The sequence below is a fragment of the Filicampus tigris genome, chromosome 18 (assembly GCF_054856515.1).
Source record: "Filicampus tigris isolate MCC_2025a chromosome 18, RoL_Ftig_1.0, whole genome shotgun sequence".
In the NCBI taxonomy this organism is placed as follows: domain Eukaryota; kingdom Metazoa; phylum Chordata; class Actinopteri; order Syngnathiformes; family Syngnathidae; genus Filicampus; species Filicampus tigris.
In genome coordinates, this window is record NC_141234.1 from 14,742,292 (window position 1) to 14,767,930 (window position 25,639).

At 42.3% G+C, this 25,639-nt stretch overlaps 1 protein-coding gene and 1 long non-coding RNA gene across 2 annotated transcripts; both read right to left on the bottom strand.

Annotated features, from left to right (window-relative positions):
* Positions 1-761: 761 nt before the first annotated feature.
* LOC147132683 (uncharacterized) lies at positions 762-22,991 on the bottom strand. Its single transcript, XM_086013925.1, has 3 exons — positions 22,522-22,991; positions 10,436-10,741; positions 762-1,898 (listed from the first exon to the last, which is right to left on the bottom strand). Exons 1-3 carry the CDS (start codon positions 22,631-22,633, stop codon positions 874-876), a joined length of 1,443 nt encoding a protein of 480 aa, XP_085870051.1. The 5' UTR covers positions 22,634-22,991; the 3' UTR covers positions 762-873.
* LOC147132684 (uncharacterized) lies at positions 13,699-19,100 on the bottom strand. The gene is made up of 2 exons (XR_015082014.1): positions 15,032-19,100; positions 13,699-14,748 (listed from the first exon to the last, which is right to left on the bottom strand). It is a non-coding gene; the product is annotated as an uncharacterized LOC147132684 (long non-coding RNA).
* Positions 22,992-25,639: the final 2,648 nt, after the last annotated feature.

The window sequence follows — 25,639 nt, forward strand, 5'->3', positions numbered from 1 at the left end:
AATTAAATTTTCATTTGGAAGGTGAAACCAGTTTTTCAATGATGAAGATCCCTGTGATGGACAGGTGACCGGTCCAGCGTGTACCCTGCTTTTGCCCAAAGTCGGCTGTAATCAACTCCAACCCCCCACGACCCTGAGTACAGCACAAAGCAGTAGAAAATGGAAAAAATAATGTTTCATTAGTGATAATACACGTTAAAAGTTCACATGTAGCAAAACTATAAGTGATTACATTGCTACCCTCACACAAAGAATAACTGCAACAGCAGCAACAGTATGGTGACTACCCAAAAACGTTGCAATCACTACCGAAAAAACGAAGTTTTAACAAAAATAAAATGTATTGAATTATCAACCAAGAATTTATGATAATGTTTAAGGGTATGTTTGAAGTCAATATGATCAACTTTCTACATTTTATAATGAAAAATAGCATATAAATTTTGATTTATTTCATAAAAAGTAATATTAAATTGTTAAAAATTCATTGAGATTGCTTTTGATGTCAAAACCATATATATTAATTTATAATATACTATGTAGAGGGGCCAATGAAAAAAAATATGAATTGGCTGGTAGAATTATTTTTCTTCTTCTGTAATTGTGTGTTTCAGTAGTGACAAATTTTAGGACAGGCAAGATATTAAGGAAAAGCTAGAAAATACTATTCGAAAAATACTATTGAAAATTGACTGTACTTTTACTTTATATGTGCCCCTTAGATATGGTGCAACATGAATACAGTAAATGTGTTTCTGAAATACAATACAATACAAGTTTATTTATATAGTATACAAAATTCACACATTTTCCATCTCTGTATTTGAACCAATTAAGTAGAGCGGCCCATATATGTGCTTGCAAAAACTTCAGTCACTTCTCTTCTTGCGCAGCAGCTGGGACTGCAATCTCCTGGGCCCGAGCCATTTCCCGTGCCCGCTGCTCGGCCAGCCACAGGGCCATTTGTTTCCCCTCGTGGAGCGTGCAGAATGTTAGCAATGTCCGCTTGGGCAGTCTGCTGATGAACGACGTGTGACCGAAAGCCCCCCGTGATGGGAGGCCACACTTGGTGCATGTCCTAATTTTTGAGGTTCGGGCTGGGGCTGCCGGCTCGGCGTCCGGGGCTTCTGGCTCCGAGTCGGAGGAAAATGGGACTTTGGACCGCTTAGGGAGCGTCCAGTCCTTGTCCACAGAAGAGTCCTCGGCTTCTGAAGATCCCGCCGCACTTGGCACCACTCTCACCTTCCTTTTGCGGCAGGACCTTCGGGGGGCCATCGGCTCCGTGTTTGGGTCGACCTGCGACGGTCCCACTGGCTCTTCTGCGTGCGGCGATTCCTTTCCCTCAGCTTTATGGGTCTTTTTTCCCTTTCCTTTTTTGCCCGCCATGTCTTTCTGTTTGTCGGCGGTGGCCTCGCTTTGACGACGATGCCGCCATGAAGTGGTGCGGGCTACTTTGAGCGGATACAAGGATAACTGCTGTTGAAGCCACTCCGAAACCTTCAAACCCTTCGACTGAAAATACTCCTCGCAGAAGTAACTTCCCCTATAAAAGGCATGACCGTTGCGAAAGGTCCGAGGCAGGCCGCACCAGAGGCACACCTGCCCGGGTTTGTTGCCCCAATTGAACTCATCCTTGACCACAAGGAGTTCCCGGTCCCGCGAGGCCTGAATTTTCCTCCTGTAAATGGTGCACCTTGGGGGTGCACCATCACTGGTGCTGGCCACACTTGGAACGGGCTCAGGCCCCAGGTTTCTCTTTCTCCTCCTGTCGGCAGCTATAGGGCGCCCGCAAGTGGCGCAACTTCCTCGGCACACGAGGCAAGTGCTGCGTGGCCTCGCGGCAGAGGAAGTCTTGGTGGAGGACTGCCCCGGCTGGGCAGCTGATGTAGTGCCGATCTCTGCAAAAACATAAAGTTGGGTGGGCGTGAGATTGTTGGAAATTTCAGCAGGCAAGCTCAATTATTAGTTCACAAAAAACAACTCTTTCCAATGCATGTTCGTTTAATCTTTCAAGAAGGCATCCAATGTAAATAAGGACTCACACAAGTTGATTGAATTTGCTCGTCTATTTCTTTCCATCTCTGAAATGCAGGAATCAGACAAAGTCAGATTTGGGCTTCTTTCCTTATCTTGCGAACACTCATACCCGTGGAGGTGAAGTGAGAAAATGGCACTGTCCAAGATGCAACCCTAACATTTAGTGTTGTCCTGTCAGATAAGTCTAATCAAAAATGTTGGTTCTGATCTTCTCCATCTATGGTTAATCACTTCAAGGACCAGGTCGTCTGGCCTGGAGACATCCTTGGTCACAAGAACTTCTACCTCTGTCAGATATAGGGTTGGGCATCGTTTGAATTTGGACGATTCCGGTTCTTTGATTCGATTCCGGTTCCTAACGATTCTTGATTCCAATTCTTAAAAAAAAAAGGGAGTTATTTTTGGACAAATCACATTAACTTCTCTGTTCTTCAACTTCATGAACCTTTTACTGTTTGTGAACTTTACCATGAATTACTCAAAGAGTTGCTTTTAAACAGTATATTTATTTTAATACATTATTTTGTATTATTTAGTATTTTTCACATGTGCTTTATTTTTGAGAAGTTCAAGACAAGCTGCGTCAGCAGCGTGCCATATTGCGTCCCAATGTGGGACGCAGCTGACACTCGCGACGGACCCAATGCAGCTGTTACTGAAAGCATGCTACTGAAAACCAATTGATTGGCTAACCTTGTCTTGCTTTAGAAAGAAAAGTATATGACAAACAACGCTGCATTTTAAGGGCAAGCAAGGACAGTCTATGAAGCTATAGAGCTATAGCTATAGCAGCCCATCATGCTATATGTGTATATGTACAGTATGTATGAATATGCTGCAGCTGCGTATGCTATAAGCTAAATATTAGCTGGATATGTGCATTTGCGTGTTGAACTTGTCATGTTAAGGCCCTGATAGACCAAACCGACGTCGGAGGTCGTGAAGCGCCGTGACGTCTGAATGCGGCGTCTGGTATAGTGGCCACCGTCGTAGTGTCATAACCCATCTGTAAGCGTCTTGGGGGCGTTTACGTGTTTACGTATGTTGAATCGGCGTCGTCAGTCGTGACATTTGATCACTCTGTTTGGCTGTTAGCTAGCAAATCAGCGTGCGGAGTACCAAAGGGAAGTGACAAATGCGGAAAAACAGTGAGCACGCCTGCGCTGCGTTAATATTTTTAAAAGTATAAGAGCGAGGGTTGACAATGTAAGTATTTTACAATACAGTGTCAAGAACGTGATGGTTTACTTCGCGTGGGAGTTCATCGTAAGCGAAGAATATAGCTGAATGCATTGTTTACGTTTTTATAATCCGCCCCCGGCCAACAGTTTTCCGGTTGGAGTTTTCTAACCATGAGAAATGGTGACTACCGCCGCCGATGGTATGGAAGGGTATTACATCTTATGCATGCGCAGAAGGTACTTTAATGGTCAGCGCTGTCTGTCGTTGCAGTGTGTTCCTCCGGCGTGACGTGCCGACAGCCGGCCGGACGCCACAGGGGTTAAGCGTCTGTCACTGTTGGCCAGTGTCTTTTTGGTCTATCAGGGCCTTAAGACGTACTTAGCCAACTCTGACTTTGGGTCATGAGCCGCGTCGCCTCGGTTCTATAGCTAGGCGGGCAGGATCACCAACCCCAAGAAGGGCAACTGCTCCCGCCGCGGTGTCCCAGCAGCCGCCGCAGCTGTGGAGTTCCGTGGAAAGGGACCGGCGCACACCCAGAGTCGCCGTTGCCGCGGCCCATGCTTGCCAGTCGGCACGAAGCTAGCAGAGGGGCTGACCGAGAGAGCACGGGGGCGAGCTTCCATACTATTACGGCACAGCTTCGGCGGGAGGAGTGGCTATGCACCGTGCACACACATTTTTTTTTGTTGTAAATCAGTCCCACTCGAAACTTAGCACTGAAATTCTAAAATCTGAACGGTTCCTGGACAACTGGAATGATTGACCCAGTTCCACTGAATTCTCAGTTCTCGGTGCCCAAGCCTAATGCGGCGTCGTATACGCTGCAACAATTCTTGACGTGTGTGCAGCAAGTGTTGCAGATCTGTCACGAGGGGTGGGAACCTCTGGGTACCTTACGATACGATGCGATTTGCGATACAAGGCTCACGATAACGATTATCTCAAGATATGACAATACAGCGATTATCGATATATTGGTTGGTCAGGAAATCAATCCACGATAATATACGATACTACTATTGAAAATTGATGGGGGGTTTATTTGTGCTTTTTTTTGTACCATTACTGAAACACAATATTAAATTCAAGTGCAATTTTTTTTATATGCAAATACATGTTTTCCTTACAGAGACACTATTATTGCAACAGTTCTGCAAACAAAATGAGTGTCTTAACTCATTCTATCCCAATGACATATTTATATGTCATTGTGATAGAATTTTTCACAGTGGGTCTGAAAAAAGTCTGGTAGTGAATCAGTTAGACACTATTGTAGTGCAACATGTCAGGAACATTCCCATTCTGTTGTATTTATAAACAGTGACAATTATGTAATATTGCTGTAAAATGCAAATCTGCTGCATAGCCTCTACCTGCAGATTTTAAAGGGAAAAAAAGAAAATCAAAGAATAACTTTAATGTAAGCAATGTTAAATCCAACAAACTGTTGCAATGTGCGCATCACTGTGGATTTCATGCAATTCACGGGTTTCAAGCACGTCTGATTTGAGTTCCCAATCGCTGATAAAATGCGCGGCGGTGGCAGTTAAAAGACAGTGTGTCCCTTGATGTCCATCCATCGCAGGTCAGACCCACTCGTTTTTACAACTCGAGTGCATTCAATACCTGAAGCCTGGTCTCTTCCTACAAAGTTTTAATTGTTTTCTCAGTGAAATGTTTTTGACTTTATTTCGTAGTATTTCGTACTGTGGCTCTAGAGTGCGCATCATGTAGCAAAAACCACCATTCTCAACTACACTATATGGACGGAGATCCTTGCAAATATACACACAGATGCTGTGAGTGATCGACTTTGTCCCAGGAGAATTTAAAGGGAGTTTTGTTTGCAGTAGAGAACCCACGCTGGTCTGGCCAGGATGCAAATCTAACGGTCTTTGGGAGACTTTTTGGCTTGCCGTATATTGGGCCGTATATTAATTTAAAATATTGATACTTGGCGGAGGCGTATCGATAATCGATCGGAAGACAAAACATCGTGATGTATTACCATATTGAGATTTTGTCACACTCCTACCTGTCACCAACATGTCTCACAGCTAGAGTGACCAGATCCAAACTCACCAGATGTGGGACAGGGAGTATGCTTGTGGGGGACAATGTGGGACGCAGCTGACGCTCGCGACGGACCCAAAAATGCATATGGCACAGCTTGATAACTGTTCAGTAGCATATAATATAATAAACTGTAACAAAATAATTATAGATCTACAAATAAAAACACAGAACACAGAATTGCAGTTGAGATTATATGCATTTACAAAAATACAACACAAACTTCTAGTAAAAAAGTAAACCTCTGAGACATTAATATCAATAGGAGTTCACAATAAAGGTGAAATTTGTCAGTCTCATCATATCTTGAGGTAGATGCACTTTAACAATAGTCACACTCACACAATTGAACCTTGTCAAATCTCAAGTCAACATGTAGAGCATGAAGTGCAGTAACAAAGACAATCCTAACAAAGACTGTCTACTACAACGACTGCAATTCAAATTATTTTCAAATTAAACAGCCACAGCATAAAACGAAAATAAAGTATATAAAAAATAGTCAGGAGATAACAATAATGTAACTACAATCAATTCAGCTGTAAATAAACGTGTCCACCATAGCAGCACTAGGCACTTCCAGAACCAAGGAAAGCACTGATGAAACACTTAAGGTTATGTCTAGGGATGTTCCGATCAGGTTTATGACACCAATACCGATCATGCATGAGTGCGATCGACCGATACTGATACCGATTCCGATCACATGGAATACCTGTATATTTTTCCATTTATTTATGGTGACTGCTATTATGCAATATTATCTGAAAAAAAACCTGCCATATTATTGCCGTAATTTTGACAAAAATCTATATATTTGTTGGGGCGGCATGGCCCATTGGTAGAGTGGTCGTTTCCCAACCCGGAGGTTGTGGGATCGATCCCCGGCCATTGTGACCATGTCGAAATATCCTTGAGCAAGATACTGACCTCCAGTTGCTCCTGATGCTGCGTCATCAGTAGGTAGATGAGGTACAGTGTAAAGCGCTTTGAGTACCCAAGGTAGAAAAGCGCTATGTAAGTGACAGCCCATATATTTTCAAAAGCATGAAGAAATACAAAACCATTGCTGGCACAATACAACAATTACTCAGTCACAACGATAATTGAAAAACCAGTTTTTAGTAACACAGTTTTTAACAGATCAAAAGAATCAGCAGTCTCAAAATACTTAATTATGCAAAAACTCTCTGGTGGAGCTATGTCTGTGAAGTATTTGCGTCCCGGTAGCACGTAGCTAGCACGGCTCGAAGTGGGCGAGCAGACGGCGGAATCAGGTGTCATCCACCACCAAGAAAGGTTGGTCATCAAGTCCGATAAATGTCATTATTTTCCTGGTTATTTGCGTTGCCTTTTGCGATGATATGGGTTTGAGTTGGTCAGCATGGGCTGCGTTAGCTGGCGGTTCATTGTTGCTGCTGCTTAAATGCAGTGAGCCTCGTAAACTCACCATAATCTTCCAATTTCTTGTTCTTCAAATGTTGGATTAAGTTGGTTGTGTTGAAACTTGTGGCCATGCTCCCCCCGCGAGGTATTTTTTCATGGCATATATTACAAGAGGCAAACTACACATAGCACACCGCATGAGCTGCGGGTGATCGGATTCTTTGATCGGCAATAAAAGGCTTTGATTGAATATGCCGATCACGGCATTTTTCACCAAAATCGGCCGATCATTGACTCTGAGCTCAGTTTTATTCCTCATATTAAAAATGTAACCAAGATTGGTTTTTATCACCTTAAGAATATCGCCAGAGTCCGCCCGTTTCTCTCTCAGGCTAACATGGAAGTGCTGTTGCATGCTTTTATTTCCTGTCGTTTAGATTACTGTAATAACCTGCTCTCTGGCCTCCCGAAAAAGAGCATTTCACCACTGCAACTACTGCAGAATTCAGCCGCTCGGGTGCTGATGAGAAACAGAGGGCGGGAGCACATTACGCCAGTTTTGAAATTGCTGCATTGGCTCCCCGTGAGTTTCAGGATCGATTTTAACGTACTTTTATTAGTTTATAAATGTGTTAATGGTCTTGGGCCATCTTATTTATCTGATTTGCTTTTATCATACCAGCCCTCGCGGATCCTGAGGTCCTCTGGCGCCGGCCTTTTATTTATTCCAAGGGTGAGGACCAAAATGCATGGCGAGGCTGCATTCAGCCGTTTTGGTCCTCACCTTTGGAATAGCCTGCCAGAGGACGTCAGGTCTGCAGAGACTGTTGATATTTTTAAGAGGAAGCTCAAGACACACCTTTTTAGTTTGGCTTTCAACAACTTTTAAATAATTTATCTTTTCTTTTGATTGAAGATAATTCTATGTTTTGCTTTGAATGTTTTAAAGCACTTTGAGTTGCATTTTTATGTATGAAAAGTGCTATATAAATAAAATGCGATTGATTGATTGATTATCAGTGCCCGATCGATCGGAGCATCCCTAGTTATGTCCATCACAACTCAAGTCTTTCAGTTTTCTCCATAACAGCAACAGCAGCCACGTTCACAGAAAGCTTTATCTGACTATCTGGCTTCACCACTGAAAGTTTCCAGACCTTGTTGTAACTGCATTTCAATTTCTTTGCAGTCTTCTTACTTTCCTTAGAGTCCTCCATTTTTATGAATTCAGCACACATTTCTGGAACGTGTCGCTAAAATGCTTGCTATTGCCGTGTGGTTCGCTGTTTGTTTTTGGTGGGCATATCTTTAAACATTGACTTGCCTGCATGTGCGCCCTGTTTGATTGACAGCATACCCCTGCCTCTCACAATCACAGACAGTCACACCCGCCCGAACAACCCCCCCCCCCCCACACACACACACACAGCCCAAGACCCGCCCCCATAATAGCCTCCACTGTGTGTTGTCTGCTCTCCTCACAGAGGCGTTTAATAAAAAACAAGATTTTGGACGCACATTTGAAAATTGGTGCCTACCGATCAGACATGCGAGACATCAAGTCAATTTGCAGGACGCATTAAAAATCATTAACATGAGGGACGGTCCCACGCAAATCGGGACATATGGTCACCCTACTCACAGCACAATGCGTCGGTCACGTGATGCAACGCAGCAGTTGTCACCCGCGCCGACGTAAGAGTATAAAAGAAGCCTTTCGTCGAGTAGGGTGAGATGAACTTTGGCCGCATCGCGACCACATAACACACATGAGGGCCGATTAGTGGGCCGGACTACAATCCACTTTGTAGTGGAAATTGAAAAGAGTTGTAATTTTCTATTTTATCAATAAATAAGTGACTCCATGAATAACGCCTCTTGTTAATGAGGAGAATGGCCGCGCCCCCTACCATTCTATCCTTGTTCGGTCGGAGTCACTGGAGGGACCAATTCCAAACTCTCCATTGGAAATCATTGTACTTTCATTGCTTATAATGTCCAAAAACGGTGATCAATTGGCACCAAAATGTATGTGGACATCCCTACTAATGACTTCTTTGCTGATCACAGTTAGGACGGGCGGGGCATTTAACACCAGTCGGGATAGTTACAGAGACTGAAGTGGGAATGAGTGGACGTGCACATTTATTTGGATGAGGAATGGCCACAGTTTTTCGACCGACAACATGCCGTCCAATTTGGAACGTAACAGCCGAAATGGTGCGTTCCAATGCGGCCACACTCGGCTGTGGAGTCAGCCAGCCTCCTCGCTGGAACTTTTTGTTCGCTGAACATTGACGCTTGTTCCATGAGGTCTTAGCTCACTCTCACGCTGAAGCTGTGCGGTGTCGGGACAACGCACGCGACTGCTTGGGAGGCAAGCCCTCAACATGAGGATCGACGGAGGCTGGACGGACAGTAAGGAGCTAATGTTGTTGTGCTAACGCCTTTGGTTTTAACGGCCTGAAGCTAATTGTTGCTATTAGCTGTACCGTTATGCTACTGTTAGCCGGGGAAGGATAAAGATCAATGCTTGCCTGATGGCTGCCTGCTGCTCGCTCCAGCCGCCGTCTGCCTCCTGAGTTGACAAGAGTTTAGCGTAGCTGAATGTCCGAAATATAAGCAGTCGGGGTTCAATAAATCCAAACTATTGTGCAGCACACTTTTATACTTTCACAGCTTGAAGTGGACAAGAGTAGTAATGTGCATTTGCATTTTGGTGGCGATCGGTCGCCGTTTTAGACAACAGAACTGACAAAGCGAGCAATATTACCACGCTTGCCTCCCTCCCATGACGTAGACCGCTGAGACCGAAAAACAACCAAGCCTAGCCCCAAAAAGGGCCAATTGTCATAACTCTCATCACAAAAAAGGCCCTTAAATCGCTACAGAGTCTTATTGGGGGGGGGGCATTTTAGTACTTCCAAACTGTGAGAGACCCCACACGTGACTACAAAAAATACGCATATACATGCATATAACAGTTTTAAACGTACCGTGCGTGGTGTGCAGCCACACGGCAAGATCAACACATCACACACAAACCACATTAATTCACAGATATTCTCACGTCAGACAGAAAATCTTCCAAAATCCCTCGAGATAACATGACACTTTGGTGTAAACAAACATGGCGGATTAAGAGGCAGCAGGGGTCTCAGGGTCTTGACGGTGGCGCTAGTTTGTGAATTATTTTTAGGTGAACCAAAAAGATAAGATGTTGGGCTCTGTTGCACCATGACTGCTTTCATTTTGGATTCCCACCGCGCTTCTTCGCCGCCCCGTCACTTCGCTTTCTGATTGGCTGTACGTCACTGTCAACAGCCGCGTGCTTGTTTTTCCTCGGGGCACACCACACACACACAGTGCAAAGTCGGGCCAAAACAATGCAACATGTTGAATATTCCCGATTTGAGGTCGGATTATCTGGATGACCTGATAAAATTATCTTTGGAGCCATTACAGCTGTCGAGAGGGGAGATTCGGGGCTAAAATCGGGCCGATTATCCTGCCGTGTGAACCAGGCTTAATTAAGCCTCCCTTCTGATTAAATCTTTGGCCACAAACTGAGCATGCAAAAGGTTTCTCACCAGTGTGGGTTCTGGTGGGACTAACCAAGCCTCCCTTCTGAGAGAATCTATGGCCACAACCTGACCAGGAAGAAGGTTTCCCTTCAGAGTGTATTCTCATGTGTTTTAACCCTAACCCACACTGAGAACATTTCTTCATTTGTTTTCAGCGTGTCATGTCATATTACCTTCAGACTCTTCATCATCATCAGCAGCAGGATCTGATGATGTCTCATCACTATCAGATAGTGGAGGCTCTCTACTCGTCTCACTTTGAACTTCATCTTTTCTCTTCGAACGGACACCAGTCGTAGGCAACTCCTCCTCCTCTTTGACGTAGGGAGGCTCTTCTCCCTCCCCTTTTATGCAGGGGTGCTCTCGCACCTCCTCTTTTTTAACATAAGGGGACTGCTGCTCCTCTTCCACTTTAAATTGGAGGACCTCTTCGTCCTCCTCTTCTTCTTTGATTTGAGGACGAACACATTCACTGATGTCTGCAAGACACAAAAAGACAAACGCACATGGCATTATAGTTCATATTTTTAATGAATGTTATTAGGATGAGTTAAGATTGCTACTTACTGTTTGGCACAAGCGAATTCACTTACTGATGCATTTCTGGGGGGGAGCCTATCCATGGTTATTTGTGGAAAGACTTACGCACGGTTCGACAATGCACCTTTTTGAGTGGTGACCCTGTCAAAAACGGACTGACCTCGTATATTCATGATATAATGCAGTAAGTTTTTGTTTTTTTCATATTTACTCTCTTCGTACTGTATTTAAGTCCCTTTAAGAAATTATTAGCATGACTACACCTATGTCGGTGTACTAACTAGGGATGTACGAGACTAGTCGTTTAACCGTTTAACCGTCTACGATTTATTAAACGCTTTGTATTTTACTAGTCGGTTGAACGCCACACATGCATCGTCAAAGTGGCGCGCCTGTGCACAAGAAGAGACTACGTCGCACCCAACGTTGTGTTTGCGAAAGTAAATGTGGTCCAGCGTTGTCAAGGAATTCAAGCGATTAGGTAGGAGGTAGAAATAAATACAGTATTTGGGGGAAACTATGAGGTGAGGCTTTATTATCTCATTTCATGGAGACATCACTAACGATGACGTCACGTCATAACCGTGCGTAAAAAAACAATCTATCTGAGCCGTGGCTGAATTACTACGATCGTCATAAATGTCCACTTTATGCTTCAGGTTTCAAGTGGGATTAAATTAAAGTATATAAAGAGTCAATAGTGTTACTCAAAACAACTTTGCAGATTCGATCCCCCTGCTGCCAGCACTTTCCCTCCGCCTATGCGGAGCGCATCTTGGGCTCGTCAACTACGACAACATATGAAAGCGACCCAGTTCGCATTTGAAAAAAATCAAAATTGAGCCGTTCAGACTGTCATAAAAAAATCAGATACAGGTCGCATATGGGCAAAAAAAATCCAATCTGGGTCGGATTTGCCTGCGGTGTGAACCTGGCCTAATAAGAACCTGCTAGACTGGGAGTCGGTACAATTACTCATTACATTGTTCATAAATGCCATGCATTGCATTGGGAAATGTATCAGAAATGTATTTCTCTTTCAATTGTTCACCTTTATTCAGTCAGTTGTTGTTACATCAATAGAATTTAAATTAACAAACTGTCCTGAATGTTTGGGCTAAAATAGCCCCTAAATACACACAACATTTGCATTTTAAACTTTGAATTCAATATGTATTAAAATTCAAGTTTTCTTCCTTATAGACTAGTCGACTAGTCGCAAATAAAATTTGAGACTAATGGGCGGGCAAATTAGTCGAAATTCCCATCCCTAGTACTAACCTCAATAAAATTTAAGCACTGCAAAAGCAAAAGTTAATATGAAAGCTTCCAAGAATACACCACCCATCTAACCATTTTTCCGAACCGTCAAGGCTAAATAAAACATGGACATCAAAGCATTTGTACGCTTTTATTTTGAAGCTGGCCCTCGCCTTCAACTAATCATAAGCCCCGGGGGCTAAGCATCAAATATAGTTCTTAATTCTAATGCTAATTCTAACTAATGATAGAGTGCTACTGCTAAGGTCCAAACAATTTACACAGATGACAGTTCATTTAAGATGAGATACAAGAGGTGGTGTGAGAGGTGATAATGATTAAAATGGTTTCAATTGTTTAGGAAAGTGTCTTTAACAGTTAAGTAAAACAATAAATAATACATCATGTTTTACATTACTCAAACGAAACTGAAAAAAAGTATGGATAGAAATGATACGTCACAGTTTCCAAATCCTTAGCAACCACATGAAATATTTTGTCATTTTTATACCTCATTCTTGAAGTGCACTTTTGTTTTTCTTATTGAACTAACATAAGCTATCAACATGTCGATATACCTTTTTTGTTAAGCCTTTGTGTGTCTGTACCTTGTTACTCAGGAGTTAAATAAATGAAGCATAGAAAAAGAATTTGTGTCGTGTCGTGTAAAGGTTTCGGTTGTTTCATCATTCTATATCATTACTAGGGATGTGCGTGACTAGTCGTTTAACCGTTTAACTGTCTATGATTTATTAAACGTTTAGTATTTTACTAGTCGGTTAAACGCTGCAGTAAGTAACACGCATCTTCTTCCTGACGCCTCTGCCTGGGCCTCTGTAAAACAAGCTGAGCACCAAGAGAGAGAATTGCTCCCCTCCCCCCGCCCACACGCACACATAGTAGGGGGCGGGGACACAAAGTTTGGGGAAGAATATTTAGAAAAGTAAATTCTGAAGGTGTCGAAGCTACCACGAAAAACAACGGCACCGTTTGGCAGTATTTTGATGCAGCAGATGACAACAAGATCGACTGTAGGCTTTGTAAGCATAAACTCGCTTAAGACCTCTCCCGGAGCGATGAGAAACCACCAAAGTTACCCTCGATGTGAACCTGCAGGTCGATGGCGGCAGGGCGAGGTAGACGAGCATGAGAGCGTTTTTTCCAGCTGGACTGACGCAGTCATGCTCACCGCACAGCTAAGCATTCCCAACTAATTTGTAAAATGACGCGATATGCTGCAGCTTTCCTTTGTTGAGGGCAAAGGATTCGAAAAATTAATGCTGCATATCGAGCCTGTGAGTACGTGGTGCTAAGTCGCAAAACAATCACGCCCCAACTCGAGAGCTGCCATAACCAAATGAAAGAGGAGATGCTACGAGCGTTTGAGCAGGTCGTCTACTGTATGTGGCCATAACTACAGACGGATGGACGTCCATAGCCACTAGAGGTGGGAATCTTTGGGCTCTTCACAATTCGATTACGATTCAGGGACTACGATTCGATTGTAAAACGATTATTAAGGCATCTGTAATTTTGCTGTTTTGATGCACTTTTTCACAACACACATTTTTTATTTCACTGAGTTAAGATTCACTTGCAATTTTTAAAGGCATTCTGTGTAAGAAGAAACAAGAGGTTAATTCCATTCCATTATATTTTATTAAACTGATTGAAATGCGTGTAAACTGGAAAGTTACAAAGTTTGTGCAATGCTGTAATCAATAAATATTGACGAAATAAAATGCTATACCAAAATAAATGGCAGCATATTGTAAAAAAAAAAAAAAAAAAAAAATTCTGTTGAGGCTCTTCAACATAAAATTAGGTAAATGAACACAAAAAGTATTAATTAATTACAAGTACCTGTACTTCAGTACCAGCAGCTTGAAAAAGTGCTTTGCTGATTTTAAATGTTTGTAAACATGAAATGGTTTCCCTGAGTTACAAATACAATAGTCCTTCTGTAGCCGCAGCTCAGCAGTACATTCAATATTTAACAAAATAAAAAGGCTGTCCTGAGTTGCAACTATGGCGAAGTTGTATTTTAAAACTGAAACAAGAAACGTGGCTCCTACTTGCAAAAGTATTAACTTGACTTCGGACTAAATTGGCACAGAATCCCACTGACTAAACAACATTTCCTTTTAAAAGTGCTTGCAAAACAGTTCTACAAAAACTAAAACTAAAAAACAGACCACAATAAAACGTCAATGCAGGTCAATTCAAATGTGCTTAGCTAGTGAGTGTTGTGGATATTTGCAAATTCTTGTGTAAGAACAAGATTTGATCAACATGCTCGGATAATAGTGTGCTGCGCTGCGCAGTGACAATATGTCCTGCAGTCGAAAAAACTCGTTCTGCAGCAACACTAGTGCCTGGAATACTTAGGTACCTCTTGGCAAGCCTGAAAATAAGAGGAAAATACACCTCATTCCTACCCCACCAGTCAAGAGGGTCCTCAGAGAGACGGAGAGGTGGAGCACTACGGTACTTTTTTAGTTCTTCCTCGGCCCTGGCATAGGCAGATATGGGCTGTTGTACAGGAACATCAGTGAAGCTCTGTCCAAGCAGGGATGAAGTCAAAGCTATTCTTTTAGGAGCTGGGTGTTCCTCCTCTCCCTCAGTGTTCGGGGGGTCCTTTTCCATCACAGCAGGGTTTTTTTTCTTGTTCCCCTCCCTCACCTTGCTGTTGGTATTAACACACAATGAGAACACGTAAACAAAAAACGTTGAAATGTCTATATCACAACTTAACTTCAAATCATGTTTGACCAAAATGTTAAATAAAAATATTGGATTATGTATAAGGTATAACTTTTATTTTTAATATATTTATTTTTAATATAATAAAATATATTTTTAGTATAAGGTATAACTTTTATTTTTTAATAGAGTTTTTGTAAAGAATAAGTAGTTAAACATCATAAGCCTGGTGTCATATTTTACAGAAAATATAATTGCAGAATTACCTCTATCTGCTCTCCTCTGACATGACAGATGTCGCATCCTTCAAGGGTTTGAGGGCTGCAATGACATCCTCGGCATTGGTGACATCAGCCTCACTGAGAGTGCAGAGGTCTGACTCTGCTCTCCTCACCAATGGTGAAAGAAGTGTGGCATTGATCCCAGGCGGTTGCTCCAAAAACCTGCTCACCATCTTATATGCACTGTTCCACCTCGTGCAGTTTTCAGTCGTCATCTTCAGTTTGTGAATTTGAATATTAAGCAGCTTCTGATTCTCTTCAAGCTGGTGTTTGGCAATAGCACTGCGGTGGAAAAAAGCTGCAATACGTCTTATCCTCCCCAGCAACGTTGCCACACTCGGCAACTTCAGAGCTCGCTGAGAGGCTAAGTTTAAAGTGTGTGCATAGCATTTCAGGTGAACGAAGCCACCTAGCTCGGCGGCGACAATCGGGTTAGCGGCATTATCTGTAACTAAAACAACGTCTTTCTTTGCGATGTTCCATTCATTTAGGGCAATGCTTAACAGCTCAGCCACGTTAGCACCTGTGTGTCTTTCATTCATTGCTCTTGTTTGGAGGACATGTGAGCTTAGCTTCCACTCAGCGGTAACGAAATGCGCAGTTAAAGTAACAAATGATTCGGTGGCGACAGATGTCCACGCATCACATGTAACTGCGATCATATTTGCCTTTGACAGCGTGGCCATGACTTCTGTTTTGGTTTGGTTGTAGAGCGTTGGCATCGCTGTGTCAGTAAAATAGCGTCGGGATGGTATGGTGTACCTGGGCTCCAAAGTATGTAGCAGTGCTCGAAATCCCTCATTTTCCACGATGGAATATGGACGCAAATACGAAGATGGCCTTCGTAATTCGCTTCGCTTTCTCCGATGAGGTCTTAGTGAATCGATTCAGTTTCGTCCATTTCTGAATCTCGATGCATCTAAAAATCGGAATTTTCCCCCACCACGAATAGCCACCGAATCTTACATGACTATAGGGTGTATAACGTATGTGGACAAAGGACATCCCCGCAGCTGTGTGCTTCAGACATGCGCCTTGGAGGAAAGACACACAGCTGAAAACTTGGCTGCTCTCTTGCGGCGTGTGATGGGTACGTGACACTAGAAAATAAAGTCGTCGCCTGTGTGCATGATAATGCACCTAATGCGAATGAGGCCCTGCTGGACTGGGAGGTAGTACCATTACTCATTACATTATGCATAATAAATGCCATGCATTACATTGGCAAATGTATCAGAAATGTACAGGGTGTCCATAAAGTCTCTTTACCATTTAAAAAAATTATTAAAAATCCAATTGATTAGATATTTTATTCAGATTTGTTCTATTGTATTCAGTGTTTCTTAAAGTTTTTTTATCACACTGCATTTGTGGGTTTCAGGGATCCTGTTTGTCAAAGAGGTGTGTACGCTTAGTGCAACTCTTAAAGGCACTTGAGCCAAATGATAAACCAAGAGGAAAAGAGTTTGCAGTTAACATGCTGGAACGAATTTCTGAAGATGAAACATTCCTCAGATGAGTTTGTTTTAGTGATGAGGCAACCTTTCATGTTTCATGGAAACTGGACCAACACAATGTAAGAATCTGGGGATCAGAACACCCCCACGTGACTAGAGAAATTAAATGTAATAGCCCAAAGGTGAATGTGTGGTGTGGGATCATGTGCAATCGAATAATTGGTCAATTTTTCTTCAACGAGACATCAATTTCTGCAAATGTTTACCTTGACCTTTTAACTGAATATGTGGCACCACAACTGAATGACCTTCAACCAACCATCATTTTTCAGCAAGATTGTGCACCACCACATTGGGGGCTGCATGTTCGTGGGTTCCTCAATCAAACATTTCCAGACCGATGGATTGGAAGGGATGGGCCAATTCCTTGGCCGCCACGTTCACCAGATATCACTCCCCTGGACTTCTTTCTATGGGGCTATGTTGAAGCTATCGTGTATCGAACAAAGATAAGGGACATTACTGTCCTTAAGCAAAGGATTACTGATGCCATTGCCACAATTGATGAGGCTATGCTACAGCGAAAGTGGCAAGAAATCGAGTACCGTCTTGATGTGCTTCGTGCAAATAATGGTGCCCATGTAAAAGTGTATTAAAAGAGGTCAAAAATAAAAAAAAACTTTAATAAACGCTGAATACAATAGAACAAATTTGAATAAAATATCTAATCAATTGCATTTTTAATACATTTTTAAAATGGTAAAGAGACTTTATGGACAACCTGTATTTTTCTTTCAACTGTTCACTTTAATTCAGTCAGTTAATTCTACATCAATAGAATTTAAATTAACAAACTGCCCTGAATGTTTGGGCTAAAATAGGCCCTAGTGTAAATACACAAAACATTTGCATTTTAAACTTTGAATTCAATATGTATTAAATTTCAAGATTTCTTGCTTTTAGACTAGTCGTAAAGAAAATTTGAGACTAGTCGGCGGGCAAATTAGTCGAAATTCCCATCTCTAGTCATTACATTATTGTAAGTCATCTATTCATAGTAACCATATTTGCAGATGCAATATAGACCTCATTAGACTTTAACTTTGTGCACCCCAACCAACCATATGAGGAATTACAATCAATTGGGGAAAAAAAGTAATTTAAAAATAACTTTAAAGTAATGTAACGCATTACTCTACACAGACGGTAATATTGCAAAGAAACGTATTACTTTCAAATGCAGGTAACCAGTAATATGTAACATATTACATTTTTGAAGGAACTTGCCCAACACTGCACACCGGTTACGGTGTGTGTTTGACGCACACAGACAGGATGTCCTTTTTGCTACGCAAACATATTGTAGCGACTAATTTGGATTAAGGAGGCATTAGTCAGCGAACTCGCGTTTCTAACAACCAAAACTGTGTGCGTATGCCGTGTTTGACATCGAAGCAGAGAGATCTCTCGCGAACGGAGTGATGCGTTCACGAACTGGGAAATTCCAGTACTCAAAGTAACAAAACATGACATATTTGCCACAAGCCCTCATTGGCATCACATAACAATAAAACACATGATTAAGTGTGTTGCAATATACTATGTTACAGTACTAACAAAAACTAAAAAAATATGTTCCTCCTAATAGTTAAAAAAAAATGTCCCAGTTGCATTGATTAGGCAGACCAATTTACTACTATTATATTAACCATACGCGTGAAGGAAATCAAAACGTATGGGATAAAGGTTGAATGAAAACAAAATTAAAAACCAAATCAAGTGTTTATTTGAGTTTTCTTCAGGACTGTGCTTTTTCCTAATTTACTCCCCTGACTTCTCTACCTTCTACATTTAAAAAAAAATGCTCGGTGCCAAAGAAGAGTGAGATTTGTTTAGAAGTATTTCTTTGTGTATTGATAGATAGTTTCATAGGATTAGTGCAACTCTACAGAGAGTATAGTTTTGGTTTCATTTGACTATGCACTACACAAGTGCAGCCAAAACTTTTAAGGCCACAATATTGCCTTCAATTTAAGATACAGCATCTTTTATGAAAATCTCAGAACTGCTGGTACAAGCGGCAAAGTTTAATCAAAGTTGAATATTTTATCATCTCATTAATTTGTACATACATAAAGAAACAAGTTGTAAACTAGTTATGGTTGTATAAGAGCATCTGCTTGGTAGACTGGATTAGTCGACTACCAAAATAATAGTTTGTGGCAGCCCTAGAGGACAGACAACCACAAAGTCCAAAGCAGTTACCATATTTAGGTGTTTAAGACCTCAGAGGTTATTTTGTTAAGATGGAGCTGCTATTTGCAAAACTTTAATAAGTTTACTTGTTTATTAATTTGTTTAATTTTAGCTCAGTCAGCATTTGATGCATTCTCCAGAAAGTACCTCAACAGCAGTAATATCTAGGGATGTGCCGATCGATCGGGCACCGATCATGATCGTCAGATTTTAGTGAATAATTACGTGATCGGAATATTTGATCAAAGCCTTTAATTGCCGATCAAAAAATCCGATCACCCGCAGCTCATGCTTCCCAGCCTACAGCCGTGTTGCGTCCCCACCCCCCTCCCCTCTGCGGAGGCGCTAACAAACAGAGGCTAATATGTCTGCTGTGTGGTGTTTGCGTCTTGTAATACATACCATTAAAAAATTATTATTATGAGTATTTCTTCATGCTTTTGAAAATATATACAGATTTTTGTCTAAATTACGGCAATAATATGGCTGGTTTTTTTTTCGGATAATATTGCATAATAGCAGTCACCATAAATAAATGGAAAAATATACAGACATTCCATGTGATCAGAATCGGTATCGGCCAATCTCACTCATGCATGATCGGTATCGGTGTCATAAAACCTGATCGGAACATCCCTAATAGCAATATCAGATGACAGTGGCCTGATGTCCTCAGCAATAGTGAAAAGTGTTCATTGGTGACAAAAAGGACATCTTCAGCAAAGGACATCGTTTTCCTCAAAAGAATGAGAATCCTCCCTGGTTTAAGGTATTTAAGTGTATGTTTGTATGCTATTTATGCGTTATGCACATTGAAAAAGTTTCCAAAGTTGGAGATAAGTGTTTTTCACAGGACGGAGACGATGTGCTATTTTATTACTTTGGTTTCTTTAACTTTTATAACAGATGTATTCAATTCTGAAAAGAAATATAGATATGTGCATATGTATTATTTTATTACTGTGGTTTGTGTCGATCGAACAATATATATGTGCACTTTAAAATTGTATTGCTGATTTATTTAGTTTCACTTAAATGAAGCACAATTAATCGTGTTTATTTAAGATGCACATGTGCAATTTTTAAATTAAAGGGATGGTTGGGCCGGGATGGTCATGTTTTCACTAACAAGTTCATTCTATATATTTTTTGATCAGGAAAATGGAAAGAGTTGTCATTTTCTATTTAATAAATACATTTGGGAGAAATTAGGAAATAAGTGACTTGTTAATGAGGAGAATGGCCGCGCCCCTTACCGTTCTATCCTTGTTCGGTCGAAGTCACTGGAGGAACCAATTACAAACTCTCGTTGTACTTTCATTGCTTATAACGTCCAAAAACGGTGATCAATTGGCACCAAAATTTACATGGACGTCCCTACTATTGACCACTTCAATATATCAAAAGGATTAACCTCTCCGTGGTTGATTTATATGAGGATGGGGAAACGTGGAAGTGAGCAAAGCTACATCGATTTATGCTGGGACACTGCTTCTTTGCTTGGGAAAAAAAAAAAACACTGCTTCTTTGCTGATCACGGTTAGGATGGGCGAGGCATTTAACACCAGTCAGGATATTTACACAGACTGAAGTGGGAATGGAAACGTGCACATTTATTTGGATGAGGAATGGCCACAGTTTTTCAACTGACAACACACCGTCCAATGGAAGGTAACAGCCGAAATGGTACGTTCCAATGCGGCCACACTCGGCTGTGGAGTCGGATGGGCACATTCAAGACACACCCGGAGTTCGGTGCAGTCTTACCTCACTCTGACGCCATCTTCATTCTCGCGGCTGCAAGCGGTGTAGGACAACGCACGCGACTGCTTGGGAGGCAACCCCGTGACATGAAGACGCAGGCTGGGCGGATAGTAAGGAGCTAATGTTGTTGTGCTAACTGTACAACTGACATTGTACTGATGTCATTTTTACATGCAAACCTATTACATAAGTGCCAATGTTAAAGAGACACTTGGGTGATCTTAATATTGGCACTTATATAATAGGTTTGCATGTAAAAACAACATTAGTACTAAAATGCCCACCTTAAAAGACTCTAGTGATTTATGGTCTTTTTTCGTGATTAGGTTTACGACAAATTTCCACGTCCCCTTCTTATGTTATGTTTTCGGTCTCAGCAGTCTACGTCATGCGAGGAAGGCATGCTTGGTAATATTGCTCGCATTGTCAGTTCTGTTGTCTAAAACGGTGACCGATTGCCACCAAAATGCAAATGCACATTACTACTCTTGTCCACTTCAAACTGAAAGTATAAAAGTGTTCTGCACAATAGTTTGGATTTATTGACATAAAACGTGATCTCATCATGATCACCTCCACAAAATCAAAAATACTGTGGCGATTGGTCCTCCACTTTCACAAGCTGAAGCGGACAAGAGCATTAATGCGCACACGAACCCCGACTTCCCTCCCCGGTTAAAGGTAGGATTGGGACAGCGGAAGTTTAGCAACAACTAGCTTCAGACCGTTAAAACAAATGGCGTTAGCACAACAACATTAGCTCCTTACTGTCTACCCAGCGTGTGGAGGTGAAGATGAGCTTGTGTCTTCATGTCGCCTCGCAAGCAGTCGCGCGCGGTGTCTCTGCTTTATGCTTGCAGCCCCCTTCTGGCCGAGTGAAGCGGCTTGAGAGTGACAAAAGCCCTCATCGGACAGCGAACGAAAAGTTCCAGCGAGGCTGACTGCTCAGCCGAGAATGTGGCCGCATTGGAATGGGCCATTTCGGCTGCAACCTTCCAAATTGGACGGCGCGTTGTAAGCCGAAAATCTGGGGCACTCCTCAACCAAATAAATGTGCACATCTCATTTCCACTTCAGTCTCTGTAAATATCCTGACTGGTGTTTAATGTCTCGCCCGTCCTAACCGTGATCAGCAAAGAAGCAGTGTTTTTTTTTTTTTTTATAAGCAAAGAAGCAGTGTACGCTGGTTCCAGCCTCTGATGACTTCCACATTTCCTCATTCTCATATAAGTCAGCCACGGAGAGGTTACTCCTTTTGATATGTTGAAGTGGGCATTAGTAGAGATGTCCACATAAATTCTGGTGCCAATTGATCGCCGTTTTAAGCAATGAAAGTACAATGATTTCCAATGGAGAGTTTGGAATCGGTCCCTAGCTTGACTCCGGCCGAACAAGGAAAGAACATAGGGGGCGCGGCCATTCTTCTCATTAACAAGAGGTGTTATTCATAGTCACTTATTTCCTAATTTCTCCCAAATGTATTGATAAAATAGAAAATTACAACTTTTTTCATTTGCCGGATCAAAAATTATATAAAATGAACTTGTTAGTGAAAACGTGGCCATCCCGGCCCCACCGTCCCTTTAAGGTCATCCAAGTTTCCCTTTAAACAATATGTATACAACTAATGTTTGTCTGTCCGCGCCCCCACTAGAGCCCCCAATTCTTTCTTACTTGGCGCCCCTGGGGAACCCACCCCACTGCCTGTACTGTACTTGTCATCAATGATTTCAGCACATATGAGCCCGTGGAAGAGTCGGTTATGAACTTTAATTAAGGTGAAAACAACGCGATCCCGACCATGTCAAGTAGCTTCCCAGATACCGGTTAAAAAAAGAGGCAAACACTTTGAACGCATTTTCATCTAACAAGTTCATCTGGTCGTCATTACCATGCAGTAAAGAAGTTTACATTGAAATACAAACACATGTGACATGCATATTTTTGATTACAGAGAGTCTTTTTTACAAAGAAAATGAGACTAAGAAGTGTACAAACCTGCTCCGCGTGGCACAAGAGGCTGCTTACAACTTTCGCCCAGCAGTTGAAGATGTTGCTCGTTCTCTTCTTTTATTCCACAAACTTCCTCCTCGTACTTTGTTGTCGTCATTGCACACACGACAATTCCAACAAATTCGCACTTCTTGGTCGCTGTTTGACGATTAGTCGTGTGCTTCTCTTTGTTAGCGGCTAGCGAGCCAAACTAAGCTAAGCTAAATAAGATAACTAGGCCGAGAAGCATCAACGCGCGCCGAGACGAATTAATCCGGACACAACGAGTTAATAAATTATGTCGTAGTCCTATATAGTAGTGATGGGCGTCCTGTGTGGAGGCTGCAGTGGTTTCAGCACTAAATCGAAAAGAATGATTGAGCGGAGGGTGTTTTGCTCCGAAATGACAATCCGTGCACAGTAGCAGATGTGCGGTGGAATTCAGGACACGCCCCGCTGCAATATGATTGGCTGCTCGAAATTGGGCGGAGGCGGCGAAGCGAGTGTGGAGCACTGTTTTCAAGTCACCGACAGATAACGCCATCTGTGCTGAAAATTGAACCACTTCTCTATTAACACACAAGACGTTTGTCTGCAACAAGGAGTGGATGGTAAAACATCTTGATTAATTCATAAAATTTCAAAATAAGACAACAAAGGCTTTGCTTTTATGGGAACATTATTTTTGTTCCGCTTATTGGGGCTAGATTTTATTGACAGTTCTGAATATCCGGGCATTTCTGGTAATACCCACGATGCAACGCACCTTAGTCGGTGAAAACAACCCACCCACCGTATTGTATTGCTTTTGTCTGTGACTAGCATATCAAGCTCACAGGAAATCCACAACATGATGGAAACTAAATGATCATTCCATATTACTGTGTGGACTGTGAATGGCGGAGAAAGTGAGAAACAGAGTGAAGAAAGTAGGAGTGGATGATAACCAAGACAACAGTGCTTTGCAATGCGCACTTCCTAAAATGGTAAGACTTGTTGTCGAGTGTGTTAAAATGTATTCGTTTTTTTCTACATAACCAGCTTGGATCATTATCTATATATATAACTGGAGTAAAAAAAAATCAAAACTCCACTCTCCTTGGAGTGACGTTTACATTACCTGTTTTTCTTAACCAGGAGGGTAAACACAGGGGGCGACTAAAGGAAAGACGAAACAACTCTAATCATCCACATCTCTAAAATTGGCCATGCTAACTCAATCTGAGACCGGCATTTACATTACCCAGTCTTGTGGCCGTCTTTCACAAACATAGCAATTAATGCTTCAGTGATATCAGTCTTCTCTCCTGGAAAAAAAAACTAAATACCGGTATTTACTTGAAGCATACAGTTCAACTCCAGACAGTTCAAATAACTTTTCATATGTGAAGTACAAGCACAATTTTCACAGACAGTGACAACGTGTAATGTGAACCATTGCACTCAAGCACCTGGCACGTTGTCTCGATGCAGGGCTCCACAGTGCCTCAGCGTTGCCGAGGTGTTCCCATTATACCCCAGCTCTCTTGAACACAAGAGACACTTCACCTGTGGCCGCGCACCCGCGCACAAATGTTTCTTCTACGTGTATTGTGCACCGCTTGTGAGTCCATACGAGCTATGCAATAGTGAAGTTCTCAATCGTGAAATGAATAAAATCTTATTTATATGATTGGTAAGACAAACCTTATTTGGAGTGATGAGGGCAAAGAACTCCCAAACCCGGGACTACTTTCTCTTTTTTTGAAGGTTCCATCTTCGAGTTCCAAATACAAGCACAGCCAGTAGTGTTGGGTCCTTTGCGAATGATTCGTTCAAAAAGAACAAATCTTTTCAGTGAACGTGAGTGAATGGATCACTTCCTGAAGTGATTCGTTCTTTTCTCAGTTAATTTGAGCTCAGCCACGTGCAGGTTGTCAGTCTTTGCGATCGACCAATCAGCAGCCAACGTCAGATGTAAGCGGGATTTACTGAACATGCTGCCACGCTTTGGCCTTCACGAAGGAATCAGTGATGTAATTTCCCGTTCAACAACGATTTGGTTAGTGAGCGGGTCGCTGCGGGAATCAGTGATGTCATTTCCCGCTCACCAACAATTCAGTGAGTGAACGTGTCGCTGCAGGAATCAGTGATGTCATTTCCCGTTCACCAACGATTTGGTGAGTGAACGTGTCGCTGCGGGAATCAGTGATATCATTTCCCGTTCACCAACGATTCGGTGAGTGAACGTGTCGCTGCGGGGATCAGTGATGTCATTTCACGTTCACCAATCATTCAGGGAGTGAACGTGTCGCTGCCATTTCTCGTCCGCGAACGAGAACTCCATGCAGTCCGTGAGTGAACTGGATTTTGGTGTGAATGATTCACGATTGGGCGGCACGGTGGAAGACTGGTTAGCACGTCCGCCTCACAGTTCGGAGGTCGTGGGTTCGATCCCGGCCCCGGCCTCCCTGTGTGGAGTTTGCATGTTCTCCCCGTGCCTGCGTGGGTTTTCTCCGGGTACTGCGGTTTCCTCCCACATTCAAAAAAAATGCATGGTAAGTTGATTGGCCTCTCTAAATTGCCCCTAGGTGTGATTGTGAGCGCGGATGTTTGTCTCTGTGTGCCCTGTGATTGGCTGGCAACCAATTCAGGGTGTCCCCCGCCTACTGTCCGAAGACAGCTGGGATAGGCTCCAGCACGCCCCGCGACCTTTGTGAGGAGAAGCGGTATAGATAATGGATGGATGGATGATTCACGATTCGCCAAGGAAGGAACCACTCATCAACACCACTCCTTTCGTGCTCGTGGGTACAAGCTTTCTTTGGCATCCGTTTCTCCAAGCTAACGGCTAATGTTAAGCTCATCCAAGTACCGGGGGCAAGCGCATGAAAACTAATAAGAGCTCTGACAAACTTAAAGTCCCTCGCCAGTTCGTGATGAGGCGCCCCGGTCTGCAGCAGCTGGGAGATGATTGAATGATTCAGTGAACAATTCTTTTGAACGATTCTTTTTGATGAACTGATTCTAATGATTCAGTTCACTTAAAAGAACTGTTATGCCCATAACTAACAGCCAGCCAAATGACACAAGATGTGCGGGGGACTCCATTGCGTTTTGACGTGCCTTTTATGGTTCAAATGAC

Coding starts and splice junctions, on each gene's coding strand:
- LOC147132683 (XM_086013925.1), bottom strand. CDS start 22,633: ATGACGACAACAAAGTACGAGGAGGAAGTTTGTGGAATAAAAGAAGAG. Junction 10,742..22,521: donor TCTTGTGCCACGCGGAGCAG/GTTTGTACACTT, acceptor TGTGTCTTGCAG/ACATCAGTGAATGTGTTCGT. Junction 1,899..10,435: donor TGATGATGAAGAGTCTGAAG/GTAATATGACAT, acceptor ATGTTTTTGCAG/AGATCGGCACTACATCAGCT.